At 46.3% G+C, this 24,242-nt stretch overlaps 1 protein-coding gene across 1 annotated transcript; it reads left to right on the top strand.

Moving 5' to 3' along the window:
- On the top strand, positions 1 to 23,719 carry MYO1H (myosin IH). Its single transcript, XM_074159325.1, has 31 exons — positions 1 to 153; positions 1,191 to 1,306; positions 2,249 to 2,447; positions 2,965 to 3,045; positions 3,491 to 3,670; positions 4,734 to 4,832; positions 5,175 to 5,288; positions 5,616 to 5,687; positions 6,331 to 6,450; positions 6,801 to 6,868; positions 7,202 to 7,307; positions 7,535 to 7,615; positions 9,030 to 9,121; positions 10,545 to 10,639; positions 10,873 to 10,919; positions 11,139 to 11,219; positions 11,707 to 11,812; positions 12,088 to 12,205; positions 12,453 to 12,566; positions 13,526 to 13,602; positions 14,117 to 14,185; positions 15,260 to 15,344; positions 15,936 to 16,095; positions 16,988 to 17,071; positions 17,427 to 17,520; positions 18,876 to 18,931; positions 19,446 to 19,581; positions 20,147 to 20,214; positions 21,357 to 21,454; positions 22,455 to 22,554; positions 23,696 to 23,719. The coding sequence occupies exons 1-31, from the start codon at positions 28 to 30 to the stop codon at positions 23,717 to 23,719; spliced, it is 3,066 nt and encodes a 1,021-aa protein (XP_074015426.1). The 5' UTR covers positions 1 to 27.
- Positions 23,720 to 24,242: the final 523 nt, after the last annotated feature.

Raw genomic sequence — 24,242 nt, 5'->3', positions numbered from 1 at the left:
GAAGTGGAAGATAACACTGACGCGAACATGGAAGGGGCTCTGATAGCCCGGGACAGAGTTGGGGTGCAGGACTTTGTGCTTCTGGACTCCCACACCAGTGAGACTGCTTTCATGAACAACCTCCGCAAGCGGTACCAGGAGAACCTCATCTACGTAAGTGCTGGTCATGTGGATTCATGTGGCCTGTGGCAGGTGAAATGTCCCTAAGCGTGGCCTTGCTGGTCAGATCTAGAAAGAAGAGCTGTGTACGTGTCTGTGTATCTAACAATAAACCTTTCTAGGTGTCAGTAGTACCCAGCAGAGCGATCACCCAGTAGTAGTTTGTCTACTTTAGCTAATGAAAATAATAGTCCCGGCTTGCTCTGAGTTGCCTTACAAAGTTTCAAACGATATGCAATAAATAGTGAGGGAATGGGAAAGTGAAACACTATCTTTGAAGGCAAGGCAGTGCTGAACGTGGTGTCTGGCTTGTCTGAGAAGTGCTGGGTAATTCATGGTGCAAACTAAGATCGTCTCACAGCCACATCCATTTTCTCAGCAGCCCCAAGGTTATACCTTGTCTTACAGCAGTGGCCAGTATTACCTAAACATGTCCTTTGTCAAATGAGGACTCATGTTTGTATAACACTAATGAAAAGAATTTACAAGAAGGTAGAACAGGGCGTTTTGATGTGCTGAAAATGCTTATAAATAAGGGAAAACGTGATGTGTCCCAAAATGTGTTATTTGATCCCCTTTCACAGTCAAGAAGGAATTTCCTCTGTTGAACAGCTGTCTATGGAATAGCCATCCTACTTGCCTTTCCTTCACAACAACAGTTACAGGTCATCTCTGAAGACTTTTGGGATAGTAAATGCATTATTATGTTAACTTTAAGTAGGAAAAAAAGTCCATAAGCATCATGAGATATCAGAGCCTTGTATGTAACACGTAAGGTTCTAAGCTTGACATTTATTGTTCAACTCCACTCTTAACTTCTTGCAAAATCTACTCAGTTTGGTGTTGTCTTTGAAGTAGTGACACCTGTGGAGTTTATTTGGTTTGCCATTTTTTTTTTCCTTTCCCTCGTAACAAGTTCTGTACCATCTTTTCCAGTTGTTCTTGCATAATATTCTTGACTCCTCTTTTGGAAGCTGTCATTGTAGTGATGGAACAGGTTTCCCACCTATATGCACTTTCTCTCCCTGCAGACATATATTGGCACTCTTCTTGTATCTGTCAACCCTTACAAAGAGCTGGATATCTACACAGTCACACAGATGCAGCTTTATCGAGGGGTAAACTTTTTTGAACTGCCACCTCATCTGTAAGTAGAACCCTTAGGATTTCAGTTTATGTCAATAAATTGGGTTTTCTCTGTAATGCTGGGATGTGTATCCACAGTCACTAGGTCTGGTGAATGCTGATATTATCTTCCTGGTAAGGATGTATTTGTCTCTGGCTTCTACCTGACTGTGAGAATAAAAGAGGAACAAAAGGGTTGCAGAAGTTGGTGTTGTGGAAACTGTAGGGGAAGAGTTATCTTGAAGATAACTGTCCAGACTAGTGCTCAGTGTGTTTTCACATTACATATGGTGTAGCCAGACCACTACTTGACTGTGTCCATGTGCCACTCAACATCTCTTCCTTTGGTTGTTCAGAACACTCTGATTGTCTCCCCTTGTCCTCTGAGGCCCCGTGTCACTGCAGGCTACCACAGGGCCAGCAGAGTGCTCACGCACAGCCTCCGCTTGGACTTCCCAGGAGGGGAAGAAACCTGAGCTTCTGAACTCTGAGCTGGAATTTTTTTGGTGGTTGGAAGCTGTTGGGTGGAGATTTTAGTAGGCTTTTCTTTTTATCTTTTTTACTTCCTTAAGTGGCATCTTGGTGAAGGCTCCACCATTGGTTGTATTTATATCTCTCTATCAGCAGAAGTTGAGAACTACCCTGGAATCAAAACTGACTCCTCTGCTCTGGCAGTCCCTACTGTGTATAAACTGTATTCACCAGGAATACATGCAACCTGTATAAATCCTACAGCAACAGTGGGGGAAAAGAACAAGCCCCTTCTGTCCCTCAAATGCAGACTGTTTTTTTTCCATGAGACCTCAAGTCGGTCTCATGTTTTGAGCTGTGCCTTCCCATCATGTCCAATACTTGAAGTGTCAGACGAGGAGTAAGGAATTCTGAAAAACCTTTGATCCTCTCCCTCTGTTGCCATTTCTAACGGATGCTTCTCCTCTGAACACTTCTTGTGGTCCTTGTTCAGATATGCCATAGCTGACAACGCCTACCGGGTGATGTGCAGTGAGTACAACAACCACTTCATCCTCATCTCTGGGGAGAGCGGAGCTGGGAAGACAGAAGCATCCAAGAAGATCTTGCAGTATTACGCGGTAACCTGTCCAACTACGGAGCAGCTGCAGATCGTCCGTGATCGTCTGCTGCTTTCCAATCCTGTTCTGGAGGTAAAAACTAAATAAAGGTACAAATTGCCAAAGGGTTGGTGTTGATGACCTCACTCCACACAACTTCGATGCAAGTCCACACACCTGCACCCAGGAATGGCCTCTTGTTTTACGTGATTTTGTGCCTGCATACATAACATAAATCATATACATTTGGCATCTTGGCAGCATTCTCTGAAAGAATGCTTGGGATTTAACATCATTTAACGTTTAGAAATTAAACTTGGGTTTTGTAGTGGGGAATAGCTGAAACCTGGAAGTACGAAGAAAGTGTACACCATACAACAGTTCCTTGTGGCTTCAGTTACAGGTCACAGAAGAAAGAACGATAGTTTGCTTAGCTGAATTCCACATTAAAGCTAGGGAAATACATTAGTCTGTATTTCTTTAATCCCACTAAATTCTGTAGGAGGACTCAGCTGATGCAGCAAGTCTTTGTGACTGGAATTTTGTCCTATCGTGGGTGTCAAGTTCTCAGTAAGAAGACAAGTGACTTAATCTATCAATTTATCCATAGGCTTTTGGAAATGCAAAAACTCTGCGCAATGACAACTCGAGTAGATTTGGGAAATACATGGATATCCAATTTGATTTTAAGGTGAGAACAAACTTAATGGACCGCTATTAAAACAAGTTGTGTCAGTGAACCTCTTGGATGCTTACCAGGCAGCACAGGATTTATTAAGGCTTACGCTGCACTTTTCTGACCCTATTTTTACAGGCGTTGCATTTTGTGAGTAAAGTGACTAGTTACACATCCTGAAAGCTTCCTACATCACTGGCAATGCTGCTAGTGCTCAGTAGAAAGCTAATATAGATTGTTGTAAAGCACAAGTTGCACCAGGAGGACAGCAAACTCTTTAGATACAGCTTGTGCTGTTGTCGGATACTAACTCTTAAACACAAGATGGCAGATGAGTAACAGCAGAAACATGAATGTGCTTCTCCTGACACTGCTCCTTGTTCCTAGGTGTGGAGGAACAGCCGTCACAATGATGTTGTTTATTTCTACTGGTGTTGATCTGACTGCTTTGTTCTGCCAGGGAGCTCCCGTAGGAGGGCACATCCTCAGCTACCTGATTGAGAAATCCCGAGTTGTCCATCAAAACCATGGAGAAAGGAATTTCCATATTTTCTACCAGTTATTAGAGGGTGGAGACAAGGATCTTCTTTGCTGGCTTGGGCTGGAGCGCAACCCCCAAAAGTATGCGTATCTCATCCAGGTCGGTGAGAGCTTGTCCCTCTCTCTGTATCTTACACCTAGAATTGTAGGGATTGTAAATGCAGCTTTCCTCGCAGACAAAGTGTGCTGCTGAGCTGCTGAGAGAACACACTGTGTCACATTTATAGTCAAATTTGCAGGCAAGTTGGTCGCACACATATTTGCCCCGAAGCTGTCGTACACCGTTCTACCCTGGGTGCCTTTGTAGCAGGAACTGTTCTAGCTGCGATGGCCTAAGGATGCACATAAGTGGCTTATAAGGGATAATATCTCGTATTGAATCAGCTGATAATAGTTGTGGGGGCAGAAACAAGCTTTTGGGCAACATGACCCAGTGACAGCAAGGCCATCAGAGCTGAAAATGGTCACTTTCACCAGGTCTTTATTAATTTTGTATTCCCCCTGTTCTGTGGCTTACTGCTGCCATCCTTACTGCTGCTGTGAGAGTGTAAACGCTCTTAAGCAAGTGTCGCCAAACCATTCAATGACCCTGGTCCCTCTGGTACAGTCAAGATGCTTCTTGATTCATTGAGTGGTCTGAGCTGCTAAACAGCAGAGTAGTGTCTGTCTGCAAGTTACGCTTTGTATAAAGGCATCTCTTCTAAGTGTCAGAACCTGGCATAAAATGAGTTTTTCAGGATATATGGACCTCATACAGAGCTCCATGTGTATGGTTATACACTATACAGTTCACTTTGTGGTAGTGCACTCAGTTTCCTTTCTTCCTTGGTAGTGAAGAATGCTTGGGCAAAAGATAATATTACTGTAAATATGGAAGATGGCTGGAAGCTCAAACTCTTCACAAGACTTAGCCGTTTTATGGTAATCACTATCCAAGCTCAATGCTTTAAATTATCTGATAATTTAAGTATAAGCTGAAAGATCTGATCAAATGAGCCACTTTGAGGATTAGCAGGGGTGAAATAAACTTGCTAACTAGTCGCAGACTGCATCTATACAGGCTGAGGAAACTGGAAATGAAAGTAGCATGCCCATGTGCTTGTGTGTGTTGATAATAAAATTGCTTTGCTATTGTACTAATTTACTTTTCTTTTACTGTATAGGGTCGATGTGCCAAAGTGTTTTCTATTAATGACAAAAACGACTGGAAAATAGTCCGCAAAGCTTTTTCTATCATTGACTTTACTGAGAAAGATACAGAGGTACGTATGTGAAAGGGACTGAGCCTACCAAAGGGAATTGAAGTAAAGAGTGCACTGCTGTCTTTCCTTAAAAGCGATGGAAGCAGCCTTGCTTTGGAGAGGTGTTAAGGATGGGATAGGACATCATTTTGGGGGGACTGAGGGGGGAGTGGGTGGGTGAAGAGCTCTATCACTTGGCACAGCATGATGGCAGCTGGTGGCAGCACATCTCTGAAGCAGGTTGTCTCACTCGCCTCCTCCGGCCTAGCCAACACTCTGTTTATTAGCACGCGTAGGAAAGATTAGTACCATCTCATGGAGCTGTGGCAACCTGTTTTCTAATGGTGTGTCTCTCGTTATTAGAATCTCTTTGGAATCGTTGCTAGCGTCCTGCACCTTGGGAACATTCAGTTTGAAGAGGATAGCAATGGACATGCCATCATTCGCGATGGCACGCAGATCAAATGGATTTCAAAGGTAACTTTTCTGAGATAATGTCAGTATTACAGATGCTATTAAGAAAGCCTTGACATTTCTGTGGGGTTTTAAGGACAAAAATATCTGTTCCTAAAAGCAGAATGATTGCTATATAAATACCCAGCTGGTGTTATAAGCTGTCTGGAGTTGTAGGGCCCCTTTTCTCTATAGCACATCTCTCTGAAACTTCCTTACTTATTGTTGCTCAAAGATGAGTGTAACTGGGAATGGACTGGGGGGGTTATACTCTACTGATCACACAATGCTGCTTATTTAAACAGTCTCCTGCTGGCCATACTCTGAGTCCAAGTATTTCCTTCTCTGCAGCTACTGGGTGTGCACTTGTCCATTCTGCAGGAAGCTCTCACCCATCGAAAGATCGAAGCCAGATCCGAAGAGGTACCGAGTAGTTTTCTGTGACCCCAGGCAGCTGGGAGCCACCCCGGCCAGTGGTGACTGATGAGGAGCTCTGTTCTTAGCAGTGTTACACTAAAAACAGATCACTCTCTCCTCCTCCATGTCACCTTCCTCTTCTAGCCCAAGATGTTAAATTAAAACGTATTCCCGGTATTAGAGGCTTACTGCTGAACGAGGTAGTATCTATTCAAAAAGCTAGGAAGAGGGACTTGCAGGCAGCCCTGTGTTTGAGCCAGACAACTTCCTTCTGTTCCATCCCTGGAGTGCTTCCTGGGAAACTGGCTGCACAAACAGAGGAAAGCACTGGTCAAAACCATTCTTTGAGTACTTCGTACCAAGTTCAATAATAAAACTAAAAGGAAGTCAGAATACTTTCCCTGCTTGTCTAAATTAGTACTCTCCAAGATGTAGTATCACAGTCCTGCTGGCTTGTGGCTGTACACCAGCCTGAGGCGACACTGATGGTAAATAAAGTTGTAGGCAGCTACAGTTCAGGTAGGCTGAGTGCTGTGCTGTGGTATAAGAGAACACGGCTGGTTCCCCAACCACAGGTGTGAACTGGCTTTGCAGGAGTTTGATCAGCTGTGGTATTTATCATCTGTGGCATATCTTTATTTATTTTTAGGTCCTGAGCCCACTGAATGTGGATCTGGCATTCTATGCTCGGGATGCAGTAGCAAAGGCGATTTACGGACGAACTTTTACTTGGCTGGTCAACAAAATTAACGGCTCTCTAGCCAACAAGGTTGGTTTCTTGCCTAGTGTCTTCTCAGAGACTGAGTGCTCCTGACACACTGAGCAGAGTTTCTCCAGTGAGGCCCTACCGCGCTCACCACCAAATATCTTGGTTGCTTGATAATTGATGTAGGGGAATCCCACAGCATTGACTGGAAAACTGTTTAGTTGGGTGTGGAAGGTGGAGCGTTAAAGAGTTTTAGCAGTTCATTACCTGCTTTAAAGTGGCTGCTCCATTGGCATGTGATACAAAGCTCTCGAAGAGAAAGCTTAAAATTTGAGTGAAGGAAGTAACATGAAACGTGCAGGGGAGAAGCATGAGCTGAAGCAGCAATTACAGAGCAATGATATCTTTAACAGGATTCGACTCGGAAAACAGTTATCGGCCTGCTAGACATCTATGGATTTGAAGTGCTGGACACAAACAGGTAAGGGCTGTTCCTGAGGCTTGGGGTGATCTGTCCTTGTGCTGGTGGGGACATGTGCTGAAGTCTTAGGTGGCTTCTTGAGTGCAGTCTTATCCCAGTACAGGTGGCTGCCAAATCTGAGGACACTGGGCTAGCGGAAGCCCCTGGAGAAAGCTTCAGCTTGGGCTGCCTGCCTGGATTTGAGCCACTGGCACAACGGTGTGGGAGGAATGGGTGGCTTTGATCTGTGTTGAAGTGGGCTGGCTGGCTGGAAAATGGTAGTGGTAAACTGTAACAGTGGTAAAACTATCCATGCAATAAATAAAAACTAATCCTCATTTAACCACTGTGAAGCTTTGAGCAGTTCTGCATTAATTACTGCAATGAGAAGCTCCAGCAGCTGTTGATTGAGATGACCTTGAAAGCAGAGCAGGAGGAGTATGAACTGGAAGGAATAGAGGTAATTTATTATATTCCCCCTCCCTTTTTTTCTTTGAACTGCCATTACACTGAATGCTTTTGATCATCAATGAAGATGTCATCCTGCTTTTTTCATTTTTAGTTTGAATTGATAAGATCACAACACTGATCTTTACTGGGATTGGAACCTGGCTCCAAACAACTTAAAAATTTCAAGGAAAAGATCTTCCTCTAAAACTCTTCATCCTTTTTTTCTTTTATTTCTAGTGGGAACCAATTCCATATTTTAACAACAAGATCATCTGCGACTTGGTTGAGCAGAAGCATAAAGGAATAATCTCCATTCTGGTAAGAGTTTGTGCTACTTAAATTAAAATGCCTGCCTGTTCCTGAATCTAATGGTCCATAATTGTATTTTTTCCTCTAATTATGTAAGGGTCTGCATTATCCAGAATGTAAACAAATAGATGTTATAAACAAAGACCCAGAAGATTAGAGGATCTGCTTGCTAAAGAGCTGTGGGTTTTAAAGGAGCTGTGCTGCTTCCACAGCAACTCTGAGTGCTTGAGAAGGCAGACCTAGGCCATTCTCTCCACTCTTTGCCTGGAGGCACTGAGGGATAGAAGGAAGGTACCTGCAGCAACCGGGCTGGCTTTAGTCAGCAACAGGGATGGGACCCAGCCTTCTTCTGAGTACCATTAGGGAGACTGCAGAGCGCTAGGAGTACTTCTCCATGGCCACCTGAAGCCTTACAAGAGACCTCCAGGCTCTTGTAAAGATGAAAGAGGACAATTCATCCCATCTATCTGCTTACGTGACTTGCTTGTTTTAATGTCTGACACTTCAAAGGGGCTCAGATAGGAGAGGAAACCTGAGAGCTACCTACCTCCTCCTGGTCTTCCTCTTGTTTCCTTGCCCTTTAGTTGTTACTGCTTCTAAAATACCAATCTGAAGAAGATCCTCTTTGTGCCTTCAAAGGGATGGCAGGAGAAATGGGAGAGGCTGAAGGCAGCTCTTTCCAGAGCCTTGAACAAGGAGCTTGTTCTGCAATGCTGTGTAACGCTTCTTGCTTTGAGAAGTGGGGAGAAGTTTGAGCATGCAAGCTAACTACCATGATGATACTTTCTTGAATGCAAACTCTAATTAGTAAGAAATCTAGTAGTCTTCCTGTAGAGACCTGTAGCCACACTTGAAGTTGCATTGTCCCGTGCCACTGCTCTGACATGTCCACAAAGCTGAGGATTTTTATCACCTCGTTACAGGAGACAGAAATTAGTACATCGTAATCCAGAGAAGGTGCTGCTGAAGCTCAGCATTGGCTTCCCATTGCAATGGGTTGCTCTTTCAAGTGGGGCTTGTTGTGTTTCTTGGGTCAAAAAAGGGTAATCTTTAAGCATGTCTCCCCCCTCCAACTCTGTGATTCATCCAAACTGAGAGTCCTGCAGATCCTCCTGAATTTTGGTGTCTAATGATGTCATCTTTCTCACTGTTTTTGTTTAAGTGAACTACAAATAATAAAGGATGAGGCAGGGCATTGCCAAATTTGGAAGAAAAAGGCAGATCTGACTTGATTTTCAACACTTCTACGGAAAACAGATAAACGAAGCTTTAAATTTGACTAGGAAATTGCCTGTATAAAACAGAACTCACCTCAAATTGTATCCAAGCTCTTTGGTTTTGCACAACAAAGCTTGTAATATTTATTATCAAGGAGGGAGTAGTCTGTTCAGGGCAGCATTTGAGGGAGTGCCTGCTGTTTCAGGATGAAGAATGCTTACGACCTGGGGAGGCGACTGATCTCAGCTTCTTGGAAAAGCTGGAAGAGAAAGTAGGAGATCATGCCCACTTCGTGACGTATGCATTTACGCTCTGTATCCTATCACAGATGAAACTCTTCCCATCTCTTACCCATAACAGAGCACTGGGGAGGGAACAAATTTTGCTTTATACCAAAGAAAATCAAGCAGCCCATCCACTGTCTAATGCTGAAATGTGCTACACTGGTGGAGTATGTTCTAGGATATTGGGGAGGTGGTGGTGGTGGGGATTCCTGTCTCTTTACTAGTGTGATGCTGATCTTTGATTCATTCCACGTTAAAATTAGGGACTGAAGGTTAGATGGTTTTGGCCCATGGCTTTGGCCATGGGTGGCTTTGTCCCCCACTGACTCCAGGGGATGCAGAAGATACTGCGAAGAGGAGCCTAATGCCCTAAGCTGTGGGGGGCACATAAATGTTTTTCAAGAGTCTATCTGGATATGTGAGAGCCTTAGGGTAGGAAGAGGGAAAAAACGTGGTCCTGCTCAGATGTCCCACATGAGCGGTGTTTTGGTTCATACTCAATTTGTGGTATTTTCGGATGTGGTTTTGGTGGCAGATGAATGAGTTGGCGCTGAGCTGTTCTGGCAGTTCCCAGCAGACGCCTGCTGAAGGGCTTTGACAAACCATCAATTCTGAGTCACGCTGCTGAATTGTCACCGTTTCTACAGCTCTGAAGTTCATCACAGCCAAGTGGAAAATTTGTAGCCAACTTCCTTGTCACCACAATGTGCCTTAATACTGTTCTGCCTGATTAAAAGCTTTAAATAGAAGTGCTAGAGCTACTTAAATGGGATCTGTACTTGGCAATACTCTTGGAAGGAAATTTTGATGTACTAATGTGCTGTTGTGACACGCAACTCTGCTGTTAGTGAGTGCTTACAAAGCTGAAACTTAAACTGTTAAGTTGCTCTTTTATTTTTTTTCTTTTCCTTTTTTTCCCCAGGAGTCTTTGCTTTCTAAATTTTTCCTGCTATTCTGGAAAATTTTGATTTCTCCTTTGTATTTGGGTTCTTGTTCTAAGCCAAAATATCTCAAACAATCCTTCCCTCCCCACCCCATTTTCCCTTTGAAGTTGAGGAAGCTGGTGATCTTTTTCTCATGTAGGCAGTGAGAATGTGTTTAAATGAATGTTATAAGAGGAAATTTTAACAGTTCTGGAAAGGGTAGTTGTTGCCAAATGGCAAGGATGGGTCACGTATTTTGAGGAGTTTGTGGTAACTGACTCTTTTTTCAGCTTTTTCAGCTGACAGGGTAATTTTGCTGTTAGCTGTTCCGAATGGACAGATGATAATTCAATTATGGGCCGTAACTGCGTAGTGAGAGCCATATTGATAGAACAGACATTAAATAGACTCCCAGCTCTCCTACGGCTGCTTTTTGTGCAGGTGACTTTCGACAAGCTGAGGAAGCCAATTTGCTGCTTTTTCTCTTGGTGGGTTTCTTTTCCCCCCCCGCAGTCGCAAGCTCGCAGACCAGAAGACACGGAAATCGATTGACTGGGTGGATTTCCGCCTCCTTCACTACGCAGGAGAAGTCACTTACTGTGCTGTTGGTGAGTGTGAACAAAGTGCCAGTCTAGAAGTTACCTGAGCTTTTGAGCCAACGTGGTAGATAATAGCTTGGTGTGAAGATGAAATACAAAATATCTGCCCTCTGAAGGTGCGAAAGTCTTAAACCATGAGTGCAGTGGATATAAATTGAGGATATAAATTTCCAGCTCTTGTGTTAAAGCGTGTAGCCTTCAGAAAGAATTAAACTTTGGGATGTTGTTTTATTTTTCTTCAGGATTTCTGGAGAAGAATAACGATCTCCTGTACAGAAACCTGAAAGAGGTAAGAACAAAAAAGGCTCCTAAGTTACCTTGCTTGAAGCAGAGGTGTTTTGCAGGTGTATTGAATCTCTGTAGCAAACAACAACCTGTATTTCTCCTTAGCAATGTTCTTTAGGCACCTCCATGCATGTCCTTACAGCTGTGCTGCTCGAGCTTAGAAGCCTGACAGTAGGAATAGCTGCCTGCTAAATAAGGCAGCTTTTCATTTACCCTGTTTCAGGTGCTGTGCAACTCCAAAAATGGCATCATTAGAGACTGCTTTTTACTGTCAGAGCTAGACAACAGGAGGAGACCAGAAACTGTGAGTTTCATCTTTAGTCTGAACTTTGCATATATAAACTCAACTTCCCAAGTCTTGATTTAACTACTGATCCCGTCCTTGGTCCTAAATTCAGTGGTTTATTTTTCTTTTGCTGGTGCTACACTCCTGCTGGTGTCCTGGTAGTTGAACAGGGATGTAGCTGAGGCAGCAGCTACTGATGTGACATACCTTAATGTTGTTATTAATGCATCCTTCTGAAACGAGCCCTGTGCCCAGCATCCAGCAGCAGTTAGCTTCTGAAGGGCTGCCTTGCGTGTCCAGCTGCGTGGCAGGGGTTCAAATATTCCTGCTAAGCACAATGTCCAGGTAACTTATGATTTAACTGTGCTTCAATACCTTTGTGCTACTAATGCATATGTCAGCCTTTTACTTAACAGTTTTAAGATGGGTGCAGGGAACAAGTTGACTTCAGTTACTGCAGTGCTTGAGTTCCAAAGCTAAGAAACTTCTTTCAATGTTGTCTTAGGTTGCAACCCAGTTCAAAAACAGTCTGATGAGCCTCATAGACATCCTGATGTCCAAGGAGCCTTCTTATGTCCGATGCATTAAACCGAATGAGAACAAGGAGCCTGGTAAGACGTCGGGCTGAAGGCACAGCTGGGATAAAGGAGGGAGATTTTAGCTTGTAGCTAGGCACAGCAGATAAAATATATTTATATATATTATATATATACAGATTATACATAGAGAGATTAAATAAATATACGTTTCTTGGTTAAGCTAGCAGCAAAGTCATCACCTTGGGTAACTGGATTTGATCCCTTCCTTATCTGTCTCAATACATGAACAAGTGAGTTGAGCTTCCACAGCCAGTGTTTTCCAGTGACTACGTATGTCCTTACTACAGGGAAGTTTGATGATTATCTGATCCGACACCAGGTGAAATACCTGGGACTGATGGAGCACTTGCGGGTGAGACGAGCCGGCTTTGCGTATCGGCGGAAGTATGAGCTCTTCTTGCAAAGGTGAGCAGAGCTGTTCTGCCATCAGCCAGGTGAACCTGCCCTCCCGTGAGGGCTTCAGAGCAAGGTTTGCTTAAATATCAAGTCCCAGTGATAAGAGGTGTCAGCAGACAGGTGTTGTCTGTATGCACTTTGATCCGCTTTGGCATCTTCCGCCTTGAATAAAGTAGTAGGAATTTTGGGGGAGAGTTTCAGGAAGGAGTTCCTGAAACGTCAAGTCACTTGTGTTGATGTCTTGCTGATCTTTCAGATATAAATCCCTCTGTCCAGCTACTTGGCCACATTGGCATGGCCCAGCAGCCGAGGGTGTGGAGAGGCTCATCAAGCATATTGGTTACAAGCCTGAGGAATACAAATTAGGAAGGTAAATTTCCTTTCTCTGGCTGTGATCTCTGCTGGTCAGCTGCGTGGTGCTTGCCATATTTGATCCTTTGTCCTGTCTGTGACTGCCCTTCCCAGAGAGCTGCAAGACCTGGTGCTGTGAACAGATCCCTTTAGCTGAGCTCCTGCGTGACCATGTGAACTGGGCAGACCTACCTGGGTCTGCAAACCTGATGGATTCTGATTAGTGACTTCTTTAAAAGAGGCCAAAGTAACCTCACCCCGAAGGTATACAAATACAGGAGCAAGGAGACAGATAAAAAGCCTGGATGCATAAATTTCCTCTTTATTTTCCCCTTTGTTTCCATGGAAGCTGGAATCCAGCTGAGTTTCTTCCATCTCTGGATTAGGGGAGATGGGCTGCCTTGCTTCAGCTCCAGGTCTCCCTGCTTACATAGCCAGAAGCAACTTGCCTGTCTTCAGCTTGGGTTCTTTTCTTAACTGTCTCTTGTAACCACTCCTGAACCACAACCGTGTCCTCCCTGCCAGGGCACGGGGCAGGGCAGGGCTCTCTAATGTCACCTTCAACCTGTGGATGCCAGAATCCATGAATTAATGTCTAGGATAGGATCGAACACAAGGAAACCTGTTTTCACTGGGTTTCAGCTGCTTATCCTGAGCTCCACAGCTCCTGGGAAAACGTGCAGGGATCCCAGCGTTGAGAATTACAAGTTTTGTAAAGGCAAAAGTCTCCACGCTGCACCCTCCGGGGCACTTGGGACCTTGTGCAGTAACTGGTGTTTTGCTTCCGTCCCTCTCCCTGCTGCCCTTTGCCAAGCCCTTTGCACCCTTTCAGGATGTGGCAGGTAGACAAAGGAAGAGTGGTTATGGAAGGAGATGTAACTTGTTAGCTTACAGCCGGCTGGAGGACTCTGAGCCTGGTTAGGGCAGCTGTGAAACCATGGCTCGCTGTGAATAAGCTGTTCATGGTCTCTCTTTCAGAACCAAAATATTCATTCGGTTCCCAAAGACTCTGTTTGCTACTGAAGATGCGTTTGAATTCAGAAAGCACCTGTTGGGTATGGTTCCATTTGTCTATCTATAGACTAAGAAGCAGAGCCTGGGTGAACTGTGTTTCTGGGCCCCAGGTTTGTGCAGCAGATGCACCGTGGTGAGAGCTGAGCCCCCTGGCCTGCATCGCTCGGGAGAGTCCGAGGAAAACTTCGTAATCTTTTCCAGGGTGGGGAGAAATCATGAGCTATATTGCTTGAGTTCCAGGTGTATATCTCCTTTTGAGCTCCTCGGTCCTAGTAACTATTGATCCATGTCTATCTTTCCCCTAGAATTGGGATATACCACCTGTCTCATCCTAGTGGTAGCTGTTTGGGGCTGCCTAAAGGCACGTTTAGCCTGCGCAGGCTACTTTTGGTCCTATTGGTGTTTTGGCACCTTTGTTCCTCGGTGACTGTGCAGACCCTCCTGTGCCTTGGCACGTGGTGTCTGATTGCTGGGAGCACAGCTCCTGAATGCTCTGATCCTGTAGATACAAACAATGTCTCTGCTGTTTTGTTTTTTGTTTTTTTTTTTTTCCAGTTTCAAGACTACAGGCCAAATACAAAGGATGCCTTGGAAAGAGAGAGTATGAGAAGAAGAGAGCAGCAGGTATAAGCTCGGGGATTGAGGACTGTCTTAGGGCTATGCTTTCCAATAGGAGCTGGAGCTTTGGACCTGATGGAGCGGGTCCAGAGCAGGGCCACCAAAATGATCAGGGGGCTGGAGCACCTCTCCTATGAGGACAGGCTGAGGGAGCTGGGGTTGTTTAGCTTGGAGAAGAGGAGGCTCCGGGGAGACCTCATAGCGGCCTTCCAGTACCTGAGGGGGGCCTACAGAAAGGCTGGGGAGGGTCTGTTTACAAAGGCCTGCAGTGACAGGACGAGGGGCAATGGTTTTAAGTTGGAGAAGGGGAGATTTAGATTGGATATTAGGAAAAAATTCTTTACCATGAGGGTGGTGGAACACTGGAACAGGTTGCCCAGGGAGGTGGTTGAGGCCCCTTCCCTTGAGATATTCAAGGTGAAACTCGACGAGGCCCTGGGCAACCTGGTCTAGTTGTGGGTGTCCCTGCTGACTGCGGGGAGGTCGGACTAGATGACCTTTGGAGGTCCCTTCCGGCCTGGACCAATCTATGAATCCATGTAGCTGCAGGTATCACCTGCAGCTTCCCTGCAGTGCTGTGGGCATTGGGCTCAGATGCAGGTGACAGTGGTATGAAGAGCGTTCACAGAGGTCTGTTTAGCTCCTCACACCATGTGCGGCTCCTGGTGTCACCCAGGCATCAGCTGTGGGAGCAGCTCTGTGCGGCGGCAGCACCCTCTGCTGTGTGTGTGGAGGTGTTCTGGGGGGTACTGAGGGGATTGCTCATTAACCGCTGGGGAAACAAACCCTCTTATCGCGGTGGACAAGCTGATAAATAATGCTGCAAGCTCAAAGGCCAGCTTTCTGAGATGAGCTGCTGGCTCTGTATGGTACGTCACTGCCTTGATGTTGAGCTCTACAGTGCAGGTAGTGCTGGATCAGTTATTACAGAGAAGAAAATGTTCTAAACTTCTTACTCTAAAGATCAGCTGATGGCAAGAGCTACAAAAGAGCCAGTTATATCTTCTGCTATATGAATTTAAAGGATAGTGTGGCACAGGGCCTCTGATACTAATACAAGGACTTGATTAATTCTTGCAGCTATCAAGCTGGAGGCTTGTTGGCGAGGAGCACTGGCACGTAAGGAGGCCAAGAAGAGGACATGGGCGGTTCAGACCATCAGGAAGTAACTATCACCGTGTGGTGGTCATGGGGAGGGTTGTGGGTCACAGTGTGGTGACGGTCTCTGGACGATGAGTCCAGAGTACTGACAGTACAGGGAGTCAAAACCATCTCCTTCACACTCATTTCTAAGCTATCGTTGTTGTTAGGAGGACAGTTGCCAGATGGGGCTGATCAGAAACGCCCATCACCTCTTCAGGAATTCTCTGATTTGTGCCAATTTCTGTTGTTCTGCCAGTTTAGTTTAGCACAAGGGGTCTCCAAACCAATCCTTTGTGAGCCTGTCCATTCTCTTCATGTATGGTCCTCCCTCTCCACTCCCTTAAGCCCAGCTCCTGAATACTGCATCAGAAGTAGCACTGATCTTCCTTTTTAACTCCAAAGCACAGGTTTTGGTCAACAAAACTTAAGAAAAGGTTTAATTTTTGGAATATTATAAAGCTTAAGATTTCCATCGCTATAACGCGGGTGACAGCGTACCTGAGTTAACGTCAGTGACTTATTAGCCCGTTGTGTGCCTTGTGTGACTTGCCTTTCATTTCCACTGATTTCTGAACGTAACGTGTAAGTTCTGGTTCGGATATTTTTTCTGTAGATTCATAAATGGCTTCATCAATCGGAAGAAACCCCTTTGTCCAGAGAACATTGAATTTGTGCGGCTTGTGCAGTACAATTACTTCATGAAGCTCAGAGACCACGTTCCAAAAAATGTCTTGGACAAGAGCTGGCTTCAACCTCCTTCCATCCTGGAAGAGGTGAGGGTTGCTGCAGGTCCTGGGAGAGGTGGAGATGGCTTTTGTTCCGTGGTCGCAGGTGTGCACACTTCATGTAGGAAAAGAGCAGCAACCTCCTGCTGGTTTGTCCTCTGGTCAGACATGATGACAGAGCCTTTGGAAAACCCTGGGACCCTCTGTGTTTTGGGAAGGATGGGAGTGGGAGGAACGGTGCTGTTTTAAGTTTCCAAGGGAAAAGAGGGAGCTCGGTGCTTTTGTTTCAAGGACTAGAAAGGAAGATGCGCTGACAGAAAAGTGAACTCATGAGCCTTATTAAAGACGAAACGAATCCCGTAATGTTTTAAGCACAGATAGACCTGTAGCCTTTCATCTTGTTTGGGCTTTAGCAGCACAGGTAGCCTCAGCGCATGAATTGGACAAACTCTGATTGCTTCCAGTAGAACTCTCATTTAGAAACAGCTGCTGACATTTGTTGTGGCCCCTTTGATCCTGCTCATAGCCTGGTTCATGACCAGAGCAGGTCACTCCCGTGCCAGTGGTGGCCAGTGCTTGGTGGGTGAGGTGGGCCCAGCAGATTAGAAAGCTCAGATGGAAGGTACGGTGAAGAGCAACGCTAACGGTACGCAGCCTGTGCGGTGCCACAGTCTCGTCTGGGGGTGACAGATGGAGTTTGCTGCTTTTAGTAGCTCTAGTAATGACTCAGCTGCTCGGTGTTGCTCATCCTTCAGCTGCTGCTGGGCATTAACCCTTCTCTGGTAGCAAAGCTCTTTGGTACTTGGGGCTCTGGGCCGGGGGAGCTCAAATGAGTTGTGACTAGATGTTTAAAAACAGCTTGTCCCAGGCAAGTATTTGTGAGGGCTGCAGCAGGAGTTGTTTGCACAACCTCACTATTTATTTTCTTTTCTTAATGTAGACATCTGAGATGCTACAGAAAATCTGTATTAGGAACCTAGTGAGGAAATACTGCCGAGGTGTTACTGCTGAGAGGAAAGTGCAGGTAACTAATATGTGGAATGCAAATGTGTGGGTTAAAAACACGCTGTGCGTGTGTGATACCTGCTCTGGGTGAACTGTCTGAACTCAGACTGCACCTTCTCACACACCACTGCACTTATAATAAGGATAGATCCATAAATAAGAAAAGATCCGTAAGACCATTCAGTCCCTACTATCCCTTTATTTGGTGTAACACAGGAATAATCTAAAGATGTTGAAAGAAATGCAGGATGAGCCAGGTAGATGTTGCATGAGGACAAGGCTGATGCTGTGTAGTAACGATGCCCAAGTTGTAACTGCTGATGTTACTGGTGGAGAAACTCTAAGATGGTAAATGCTTTTCCTTCTCAAAACAGTTACAGCAAAAAGTGGTAACGAGTGCTGTTTTCAGAGGGAAGAAGGAGGGCTACCTGCAGAGCATAAACCAGCCTTTCATGGACACCCGACTAAGTGAGTACATGACTGTGTGAGCCGATGCAGACAGGACGCAGGAACAACCACAAAACCATGGATTAAGGGCAAAGAACAAATTTAATCTCAATACCTCACGGATCGGGGAACCTCTGAAGCAGCACCTGGGCAGAGGCAGGCAAGCAGGGGACGCAGGCACCGCGCAGCGAGAGTCCTCATTAGCAAGAGAGTCCTTGTTAGCAAGGGAGTGAGAGAGAGAGAGAGCTCCCGCTTGCTGTTTGGGCCTGTATTTCAAGGATTCTGGCAGGCAGAGTTTTCCGCTGTGCTTTGATCTCTTCAACAGCAGGGCAGGAATCTCAGGCGTGTTCGATAAGGTGCCCCTGACTCCATCCCAGGCCTGTGTTATCTAGGTGCAGATGTTCTACTTGTTGAGCACACAGAACTAAGCAACAATTAGTGTGATAGATGTGTTTTCCAGCACCTCACATGCGAGTCACTTGAGCGTATTTACAGTCCTCCTCGCCAATCTTCCGTTACTTTCCCACAATGACAAACCCCTGAAGGACTCGGCCACGTGCTCCTTGCTCAGGAAAATTCTGTTTGACAAAACAGACTCAGTTTCTAAGGGAAATTCCCATCTGGCAGAGGCAGCATCACCTGCTGCCTTTGGGTCCTATCGTTTGAGTTCCCTTCCTCTGTCGTGTCTAGTAACACTAAACAGATTAATCTGTCAGACTCTGCCCTCAAGCGGGGGGTACCTGGAATCCCTCTTGGGATAGCGAGCCATAAATCCAAGCACAATTCCCTGTGGGCTGGGCTGGATCGGAACCCAACCTCACTGTGCTGGGAGGCTGAGTGGGGATGTTGTGGTGCAGCATCGCCAGCTGCAGGGGATCCCAAGGACTGGAGCTGCTGGGAAGGAGAGATGTGGATCCTGGGAATCCATATAGTTGGTGTTAAGCACTTTATAAAAGGCATGAGAGGGAAGCCCTGTTAGTGCAGGGCGAGGGATCTGGGAGACTGGGCCCGGTGTGGTGACAGTGGTGTGTGGGTGCAATGCTGGGGTCATTATGGGAAGCTCCCAGAGAGCTTCAGCTCCATGCAGAAGGAAAAATGCTCTGGGTTGTTCTCAGCTCAAGTCCTTCTGTGCCAGGGCCTGAACCAAGAGAACAGCCAGTAACGCCCAGTGTGAATTACTCGTCAGGCAGGAATACTCACTGAAAAGGGTTTAGGAGTAGCTGGAAGCGAACACCGTCAGTTTAGAAAGGAGTGTACCGAGGGGACAAGGACTAATGGGATACAGACAATTTAATGCAGGGCTCTGTTGTTTTGCTGGTGGGAGTGGTGGCTGTCTGTTGCCTACACTCAGTTTATCTTTCTGGTTTGCTCCTCAGAAGAGAACGATATAAACCCCAAAGTACTGCAGCTCATCCAGGGAGAGAAGATCAAGGTAAGGGAAGGATGGCTGGAGCCCAGCAGCCCTTGGACCAGCTGGGTTGGAGTCCTGGAGCTGGTTGGTCATACAAATTGAATGATTCATGACACCTGAGGCTGTCTTGCTTGTCTGTGTGGCCAGGCAAACTGATGAATACCAGTGTAGCGAGTATTTCCTTGCTTTTCAATGGGAGACAGGTCTCAAAATACACCTAGACGAAAATTATTTACGATTCCTTTTAATAAAAGCTTAAAAAGCATCACTAGCCCTGTTTGGGCTGTAATGGGCAGGAGAAGTGCAGGGGGGTGCCCTGCACTTCCATGGTTATGGCATAGAGGGCACAGGTAAACAGTCTTTCTCAAAGCATGACTCTGCTTTGAGTCTTGAATTTCCAAATATAAAGAAAGCGGGTGGTTGTGAGCAGGAGCTGCTGTGCGCTGGGGTGTGCGGCGCTGCTCCCGACTGAGCTGCTGCCGGCGCTGGACCCTGCCGGAGGGAAAAATGCTGACACCAACCTCGTTGTTTTCAGTACGTGACCCCCGTGATAAAATACGACAGGAACGGGTTCAAAGCACGAGACCGGCTGCTCGTTCTCACCCAGTCCTCGGCCTATGTGGTGGAAATGGCCAAGATCAAGCAGAAAATAGACTACGCCACTCTGAAAGGTAAAGGTGGGAAGTCAGCGTGGGACCTCCCTTTCTGCCAGTGACACCGAGGGTGGAAAGATGAACATCTGAAACTTGGTCTTTCAAAGATATTTGAAGCAATGATCTACCCAAGAACACTTTTTCCTGGGGGATGGATAAAGGCTGTGTGTGTCATCGTGCAGTTCCTTGAAGTGTAGATTGAGTAAGAGCACACAGCTCTTCGAAATACTTAAATGCGGGAGGACACCACCTTCTGCTGAAATAGAGGGGAGGGCAAAAGCCCCCAACTCTTCTGCCCCACTTTGTAGGTATTTTTTTATCCTACCATTGTCTGAACTACAGGCCAGGGGTAGAATATTTACTTTCTCCCTCCTCCCTTACCAAAACAAAGGCAGCATGGAAAGGTAGGGAGCAAACAGCTAATGCACCATGTTGAAATAACCACTGTTGGAAATGCGTTAGGGACAAGTGGGTGACAGAGAAAGTGATCTTCAGAAGGTATCTTGCAAACTGGGAAGACGATGACGGTGTTGTGGAACTGTCTTTGGTAGTTTTTCCTCTAATTCTTGGGTTTCTTTTGAAGGCATTTCCACCAGTAACCTGAGCGATGGGATTGTAGTCATTCACGTTCCCGAGGACAACAAACAGAAGGTAGAAAATTGAAATGTAGCTCCTGTGAGCTTGTGGTTAGAAGTAAGGTCTTGTAGCTGACAATTCTAATATTTTTGGTTTGTGGTTTGTTTTTTTTTTTTAGAGTCAAAGTCACTATAAATCCTGATAGCCCCTAGAAAGGCTGTGTAACAAACCAAACTTGTACATGACTCTTGTAACTGCTGTGTTGTTATCAGTCCCTCCTGCGCAGCAGTCACTCCTGTAGCATTACACAGAATCACATGGGGTTGGAAGGTTCCTCTGGAGATCTAGTCCGACCCCCTGCCAAAGCAGGTCCACCCAGAGCAGGTTGCATGGGAACACGTCCAGGCGGGTTTTGAATGTCTCCAGAGAAGGAAAGGGGAGGTTGTGCTGCCCAGGGAGGGTGTGGAGTCCCCTTCTTTGGAGATTTTCAAGACCCGCCTGGATGCAATCCTGAGTAACATGCTCTAACATGCTCTGGGCAATCCTGCTTCAGCAGGGGAGTTGGACTAGATGATCTTTATGGTCCCTTCCAACTCTAAAATATCAGTGACATTCAGTGAAGGAGACTCCACCACCTCTCTGGGCAGCCTCTGCCAGGGCTCTGCCACCCTCAAAGGAAAGAAGTTCCTCCTCATGTTTAGGTGGAACTTCTTGTTTTCAAGTTTGTGCCCGTTTCCTCTTGTCCTGTCGCTGGGCACCACTGAAAAAAGACCAGCCCCACCCTCCTGACACCCACCCTTTAAGTATTTATAGGCGTTGATCAGATCCCCCCTCAGCCTTCTCTTCTCCAGACTAAAAAGACCCAAGTCCCTCAGCCTTTCCTCAGCAGAGAGATGCTCCAGGCCCCTCATCTTTGTAGCTTCTGCTGTACCCTCTTCAGCAGTTCCCTGTCCTTGAACTGGGGAGCCCAGAACTGGACACAGTGCTCCAGTTGTGGCCTCCCCAGGGCAGAGCAGAGGGGCAGGATGACCTCCCTCCACCTGCTGGCCACACTCTTCCTGATGCACCCCAGGATGCCATTGGCCACCTTGGCCCCAAGGGCACATTAGGAAGGAGTTTCTCTGAATACACCACTGCTGGATGGTTCATGTGCTGGGATGATGCCATGTGCTGATGACTTTATACCTCTCTTATTTATTTATTTTTTTTCTTTTCAGGGAGATGTGATACTTCAGTGTGAGCATGTCTTTGAGACGGTCACTAAACTCTGCATGCTGGCCAATAAGCAAAACCTCGTTAAAGTTGTGCAGGGAAGGTAAGGAGGGAAAGTTGAACGGGTAGTTTTTTGTGGGCTGCATTTAATGGAAGAACCTGCTTCAAAAACTTTTAGGCCTGGACTACCCAGGTCAAAACTATTAACATCACCCCAGCAGACAGTGCCCTCAGCTGGTGAGGTCTGTTGCAGTAGCACGGTGGTTTCCGTGGCTTGCTCTCAGGCGCAGGGGGAACAAGACGGGATGCGCTGGAAGAAGAAAATCATGTAAAAAATCATTACAATCATTTCTCACGCTAACGAGGCTTGTTTCCATGATGGTCGTGGCTGCACCTTGCTGAACGTGCTGCTCCGCTCTCAGATCTGCCCATGACCCATCTGCCTTAAAACCCCGACTTGTTTATAGGTGACTGTACTTTTAAAAACCACTTTTTTTTCAGGCTTCTGCTGCTGTGACCTGAGCTGTGAGGTTGTGGGTTTAGGGGTTTCACAGCGGATCTCATTAGCACCAGCGCTGAGGAAAGCTTGCTGGGCTGAGCCTGCGGGTCACATCGGGATAAATGCTCCTCTCCCTAAAAGATTCAGAAAGCCCTGAAATGTGATTGCTGAGCACAGGAACCTTCCCAGTCACGCCACCAAGCTAATGGCAGGTGGATGCAGTCTGTCTCTCAAATCTCTACATAAATTGGAACTGGCATGTGAAACCTGTGCTTCTGCTCCAGCTTTTCTCTCTGGCCTTCGCATTTCAATTGTAATTAGATTCTGTGTGTTCAGTGGTTTTTCTCCAGGTCAGATCTGCTTATCTTCTAGTGCTTAATTGCACCAGGAAAATTCAAATGCCCGGACCAGGCAGGCATCCTCCATTCATCAAACCTTTCTGGGTTGTGTGGTATAATGCAATTGTTTAGGAAATTTACCTAAGCTTGAGGGCTCTGATCTTCTAATCTAACGAGATTTGCCAAGGCAACAAAAATAAAGGGGGCTTAGAGTAAAGCCTATTGCGAGGGAAGCATCTCCTGAGTAATTCTGTCTGTGTTTGCAGTCTTCAGTTCCGCATTGGCTCTGGGAAGGAAGGGACAATGGTGTTTACCGTTGGGCAGGAGCCTCAGGTCTTCAAAGCCAAAAATGGACAACTCACAGTGGTAAGGCCTCATCTAAGCATCAGGAATGTGACTCGTGCTTTCTCGTTTGATGCTTAGCCCCTGTAGAGAGCACAGCTAAGTTCTGGCAAGGACCTTCTGTATGAGCTCAGGAGGACTCGATTCCTCTTACAGGGCAGGGCAACGCATGACATAATTACCCAGGCAGTATCTACTGACACAAGGTAATACATAATCATAGAATCATAGAATGGTTAGAGTTGGAAGGGACCTTAAAGACCATCCAGTCCCACCCCCTGCCCTGGGCAGGGACACCTCCCACCAGACCAGGTTGCTCAAAGCCCCCTCCAACCTGGCCCTGAACCCCTCCAGGGATGGGGCAGCCACAGCTTCTCTGGGCAACCTGGGCCAGGGTCTCACCACCCTCACAGCAGAGAATTTCTTTTTAGTATCCAATCTAAATCTCCCCTCTTTCAATTTAAAACCATAATAGATGGTCATCACTGTGTTGGGAGTTGCAGCTATGCACCTTCCACATGAAGTGTCACTGCTGTTTACTCTCTCAGGGTGGTGTGGGGACAGGAAGCAAGGTTCTCTCCTGGCTTGGGCACTTAAAGAATCCGGCCTGAGCCCAAATCCAATCCCTGCAAACTTCACCCGAGTCCTCCTTTCTCCCTCTCCTGGGGCCTCCTTCAACCAAGTTATTTCTGAAATGGGTTGGGGGACGGAGGGAACCCATTTCTTGTCACCCAAGTGGGTTCTCTGGGAAGGAAGGACCTGTCTGACCCAGTGGCAGCCTCTGCAGGGGAGAACGAATTCTGGCTCTGGGTGTAGGTATGGAAAATGGGGGAGCTTTGCTTCTGTCCTTGCTCCTGGTCAGGCAGGGAGGTGCTGAACCTGCTGTTTATCAGCTCCCGGCTGTAAGGCTGTGAAGGGCAGGTGTGGCTGGAGGAACTGGGAAAAGATGTGGTTCTTTGCTTCTTCACTGGTGAGCTGAATGCATTTGGTACTTCAGCTCCAAGGGAGAATTCCATTCCTCGGACACTGGTTACCTATCCTCGCAGTCTGGAGATGAAGGGAGTTGAAAAAGAAACGGTTCAACCTCTCTTCCCCACAGAGAGGACACCTCAGGGAAATAACATTTGTACTTTAAGTTAATGATTCCTTCCTTTTCTTGTCCCAGGTGTCAACCCAGGCAAGGTCTTGATGAGAATCAGCTCCTGTTCCTGGTCACTGTCGTGTTTAGGAGCAGAAAGGAGTCTGCAGGATGAGACCAGCGCTCGTGCCTCCCCGGGAATCTTTGATGCCATAGGGCTGCTGTGATTTGAGAGTTAGCTTGCATCTTTTAGGCTCTTTTTTTTTTTTTTTTTTTTTTTATAGCTTAAAACTATTCAACTCTAGTTAAATAAATCCCATTACGTTGCTGTAACGTTCCCGTGAGCATAGATGCTCGTTACACCGTCACAGGGAACTCGTTAAACCAAAAGTTGCAGTTCCACATGTAAAACGTCTGAGAGCTCTGACCAGCCAGGAGGGATTAAGATAGAAGCTAAAAGACTTCTCTGGCTGTACTTTGAGTCCCACCTCACCAGAGAACTGCATCGAGTGCAGATCAACGAAGTTTAACTGGTCTGAAAACACCTTTTCTCTCAGGCAGACTGGCAAAGCCTTTAAAACCAGCAGCAGCACGTTCTTCAGCAGGAGGAGAGATGGTGAAACGCAGCAGCAGG

This window comes from Numenius arquata, chromosome 16, assembly GCF_964106895.1.
Source record: "Numenius arquata chromosome 16, bNumArq3.hap1.1, whole genome shotgun sequence".
Classification (NCBI taxonomy): domain Eukaryota; kingdom Metazoa; phylum Chordata; class Aves; order Charadriiformes; family Scolopacidae; genus Numenius; species Numenius arquata.
Note: the sequence above shows the minus strand (reverse complement) of the source record. Positions and strands in the feature narration are given on the sequence as shown.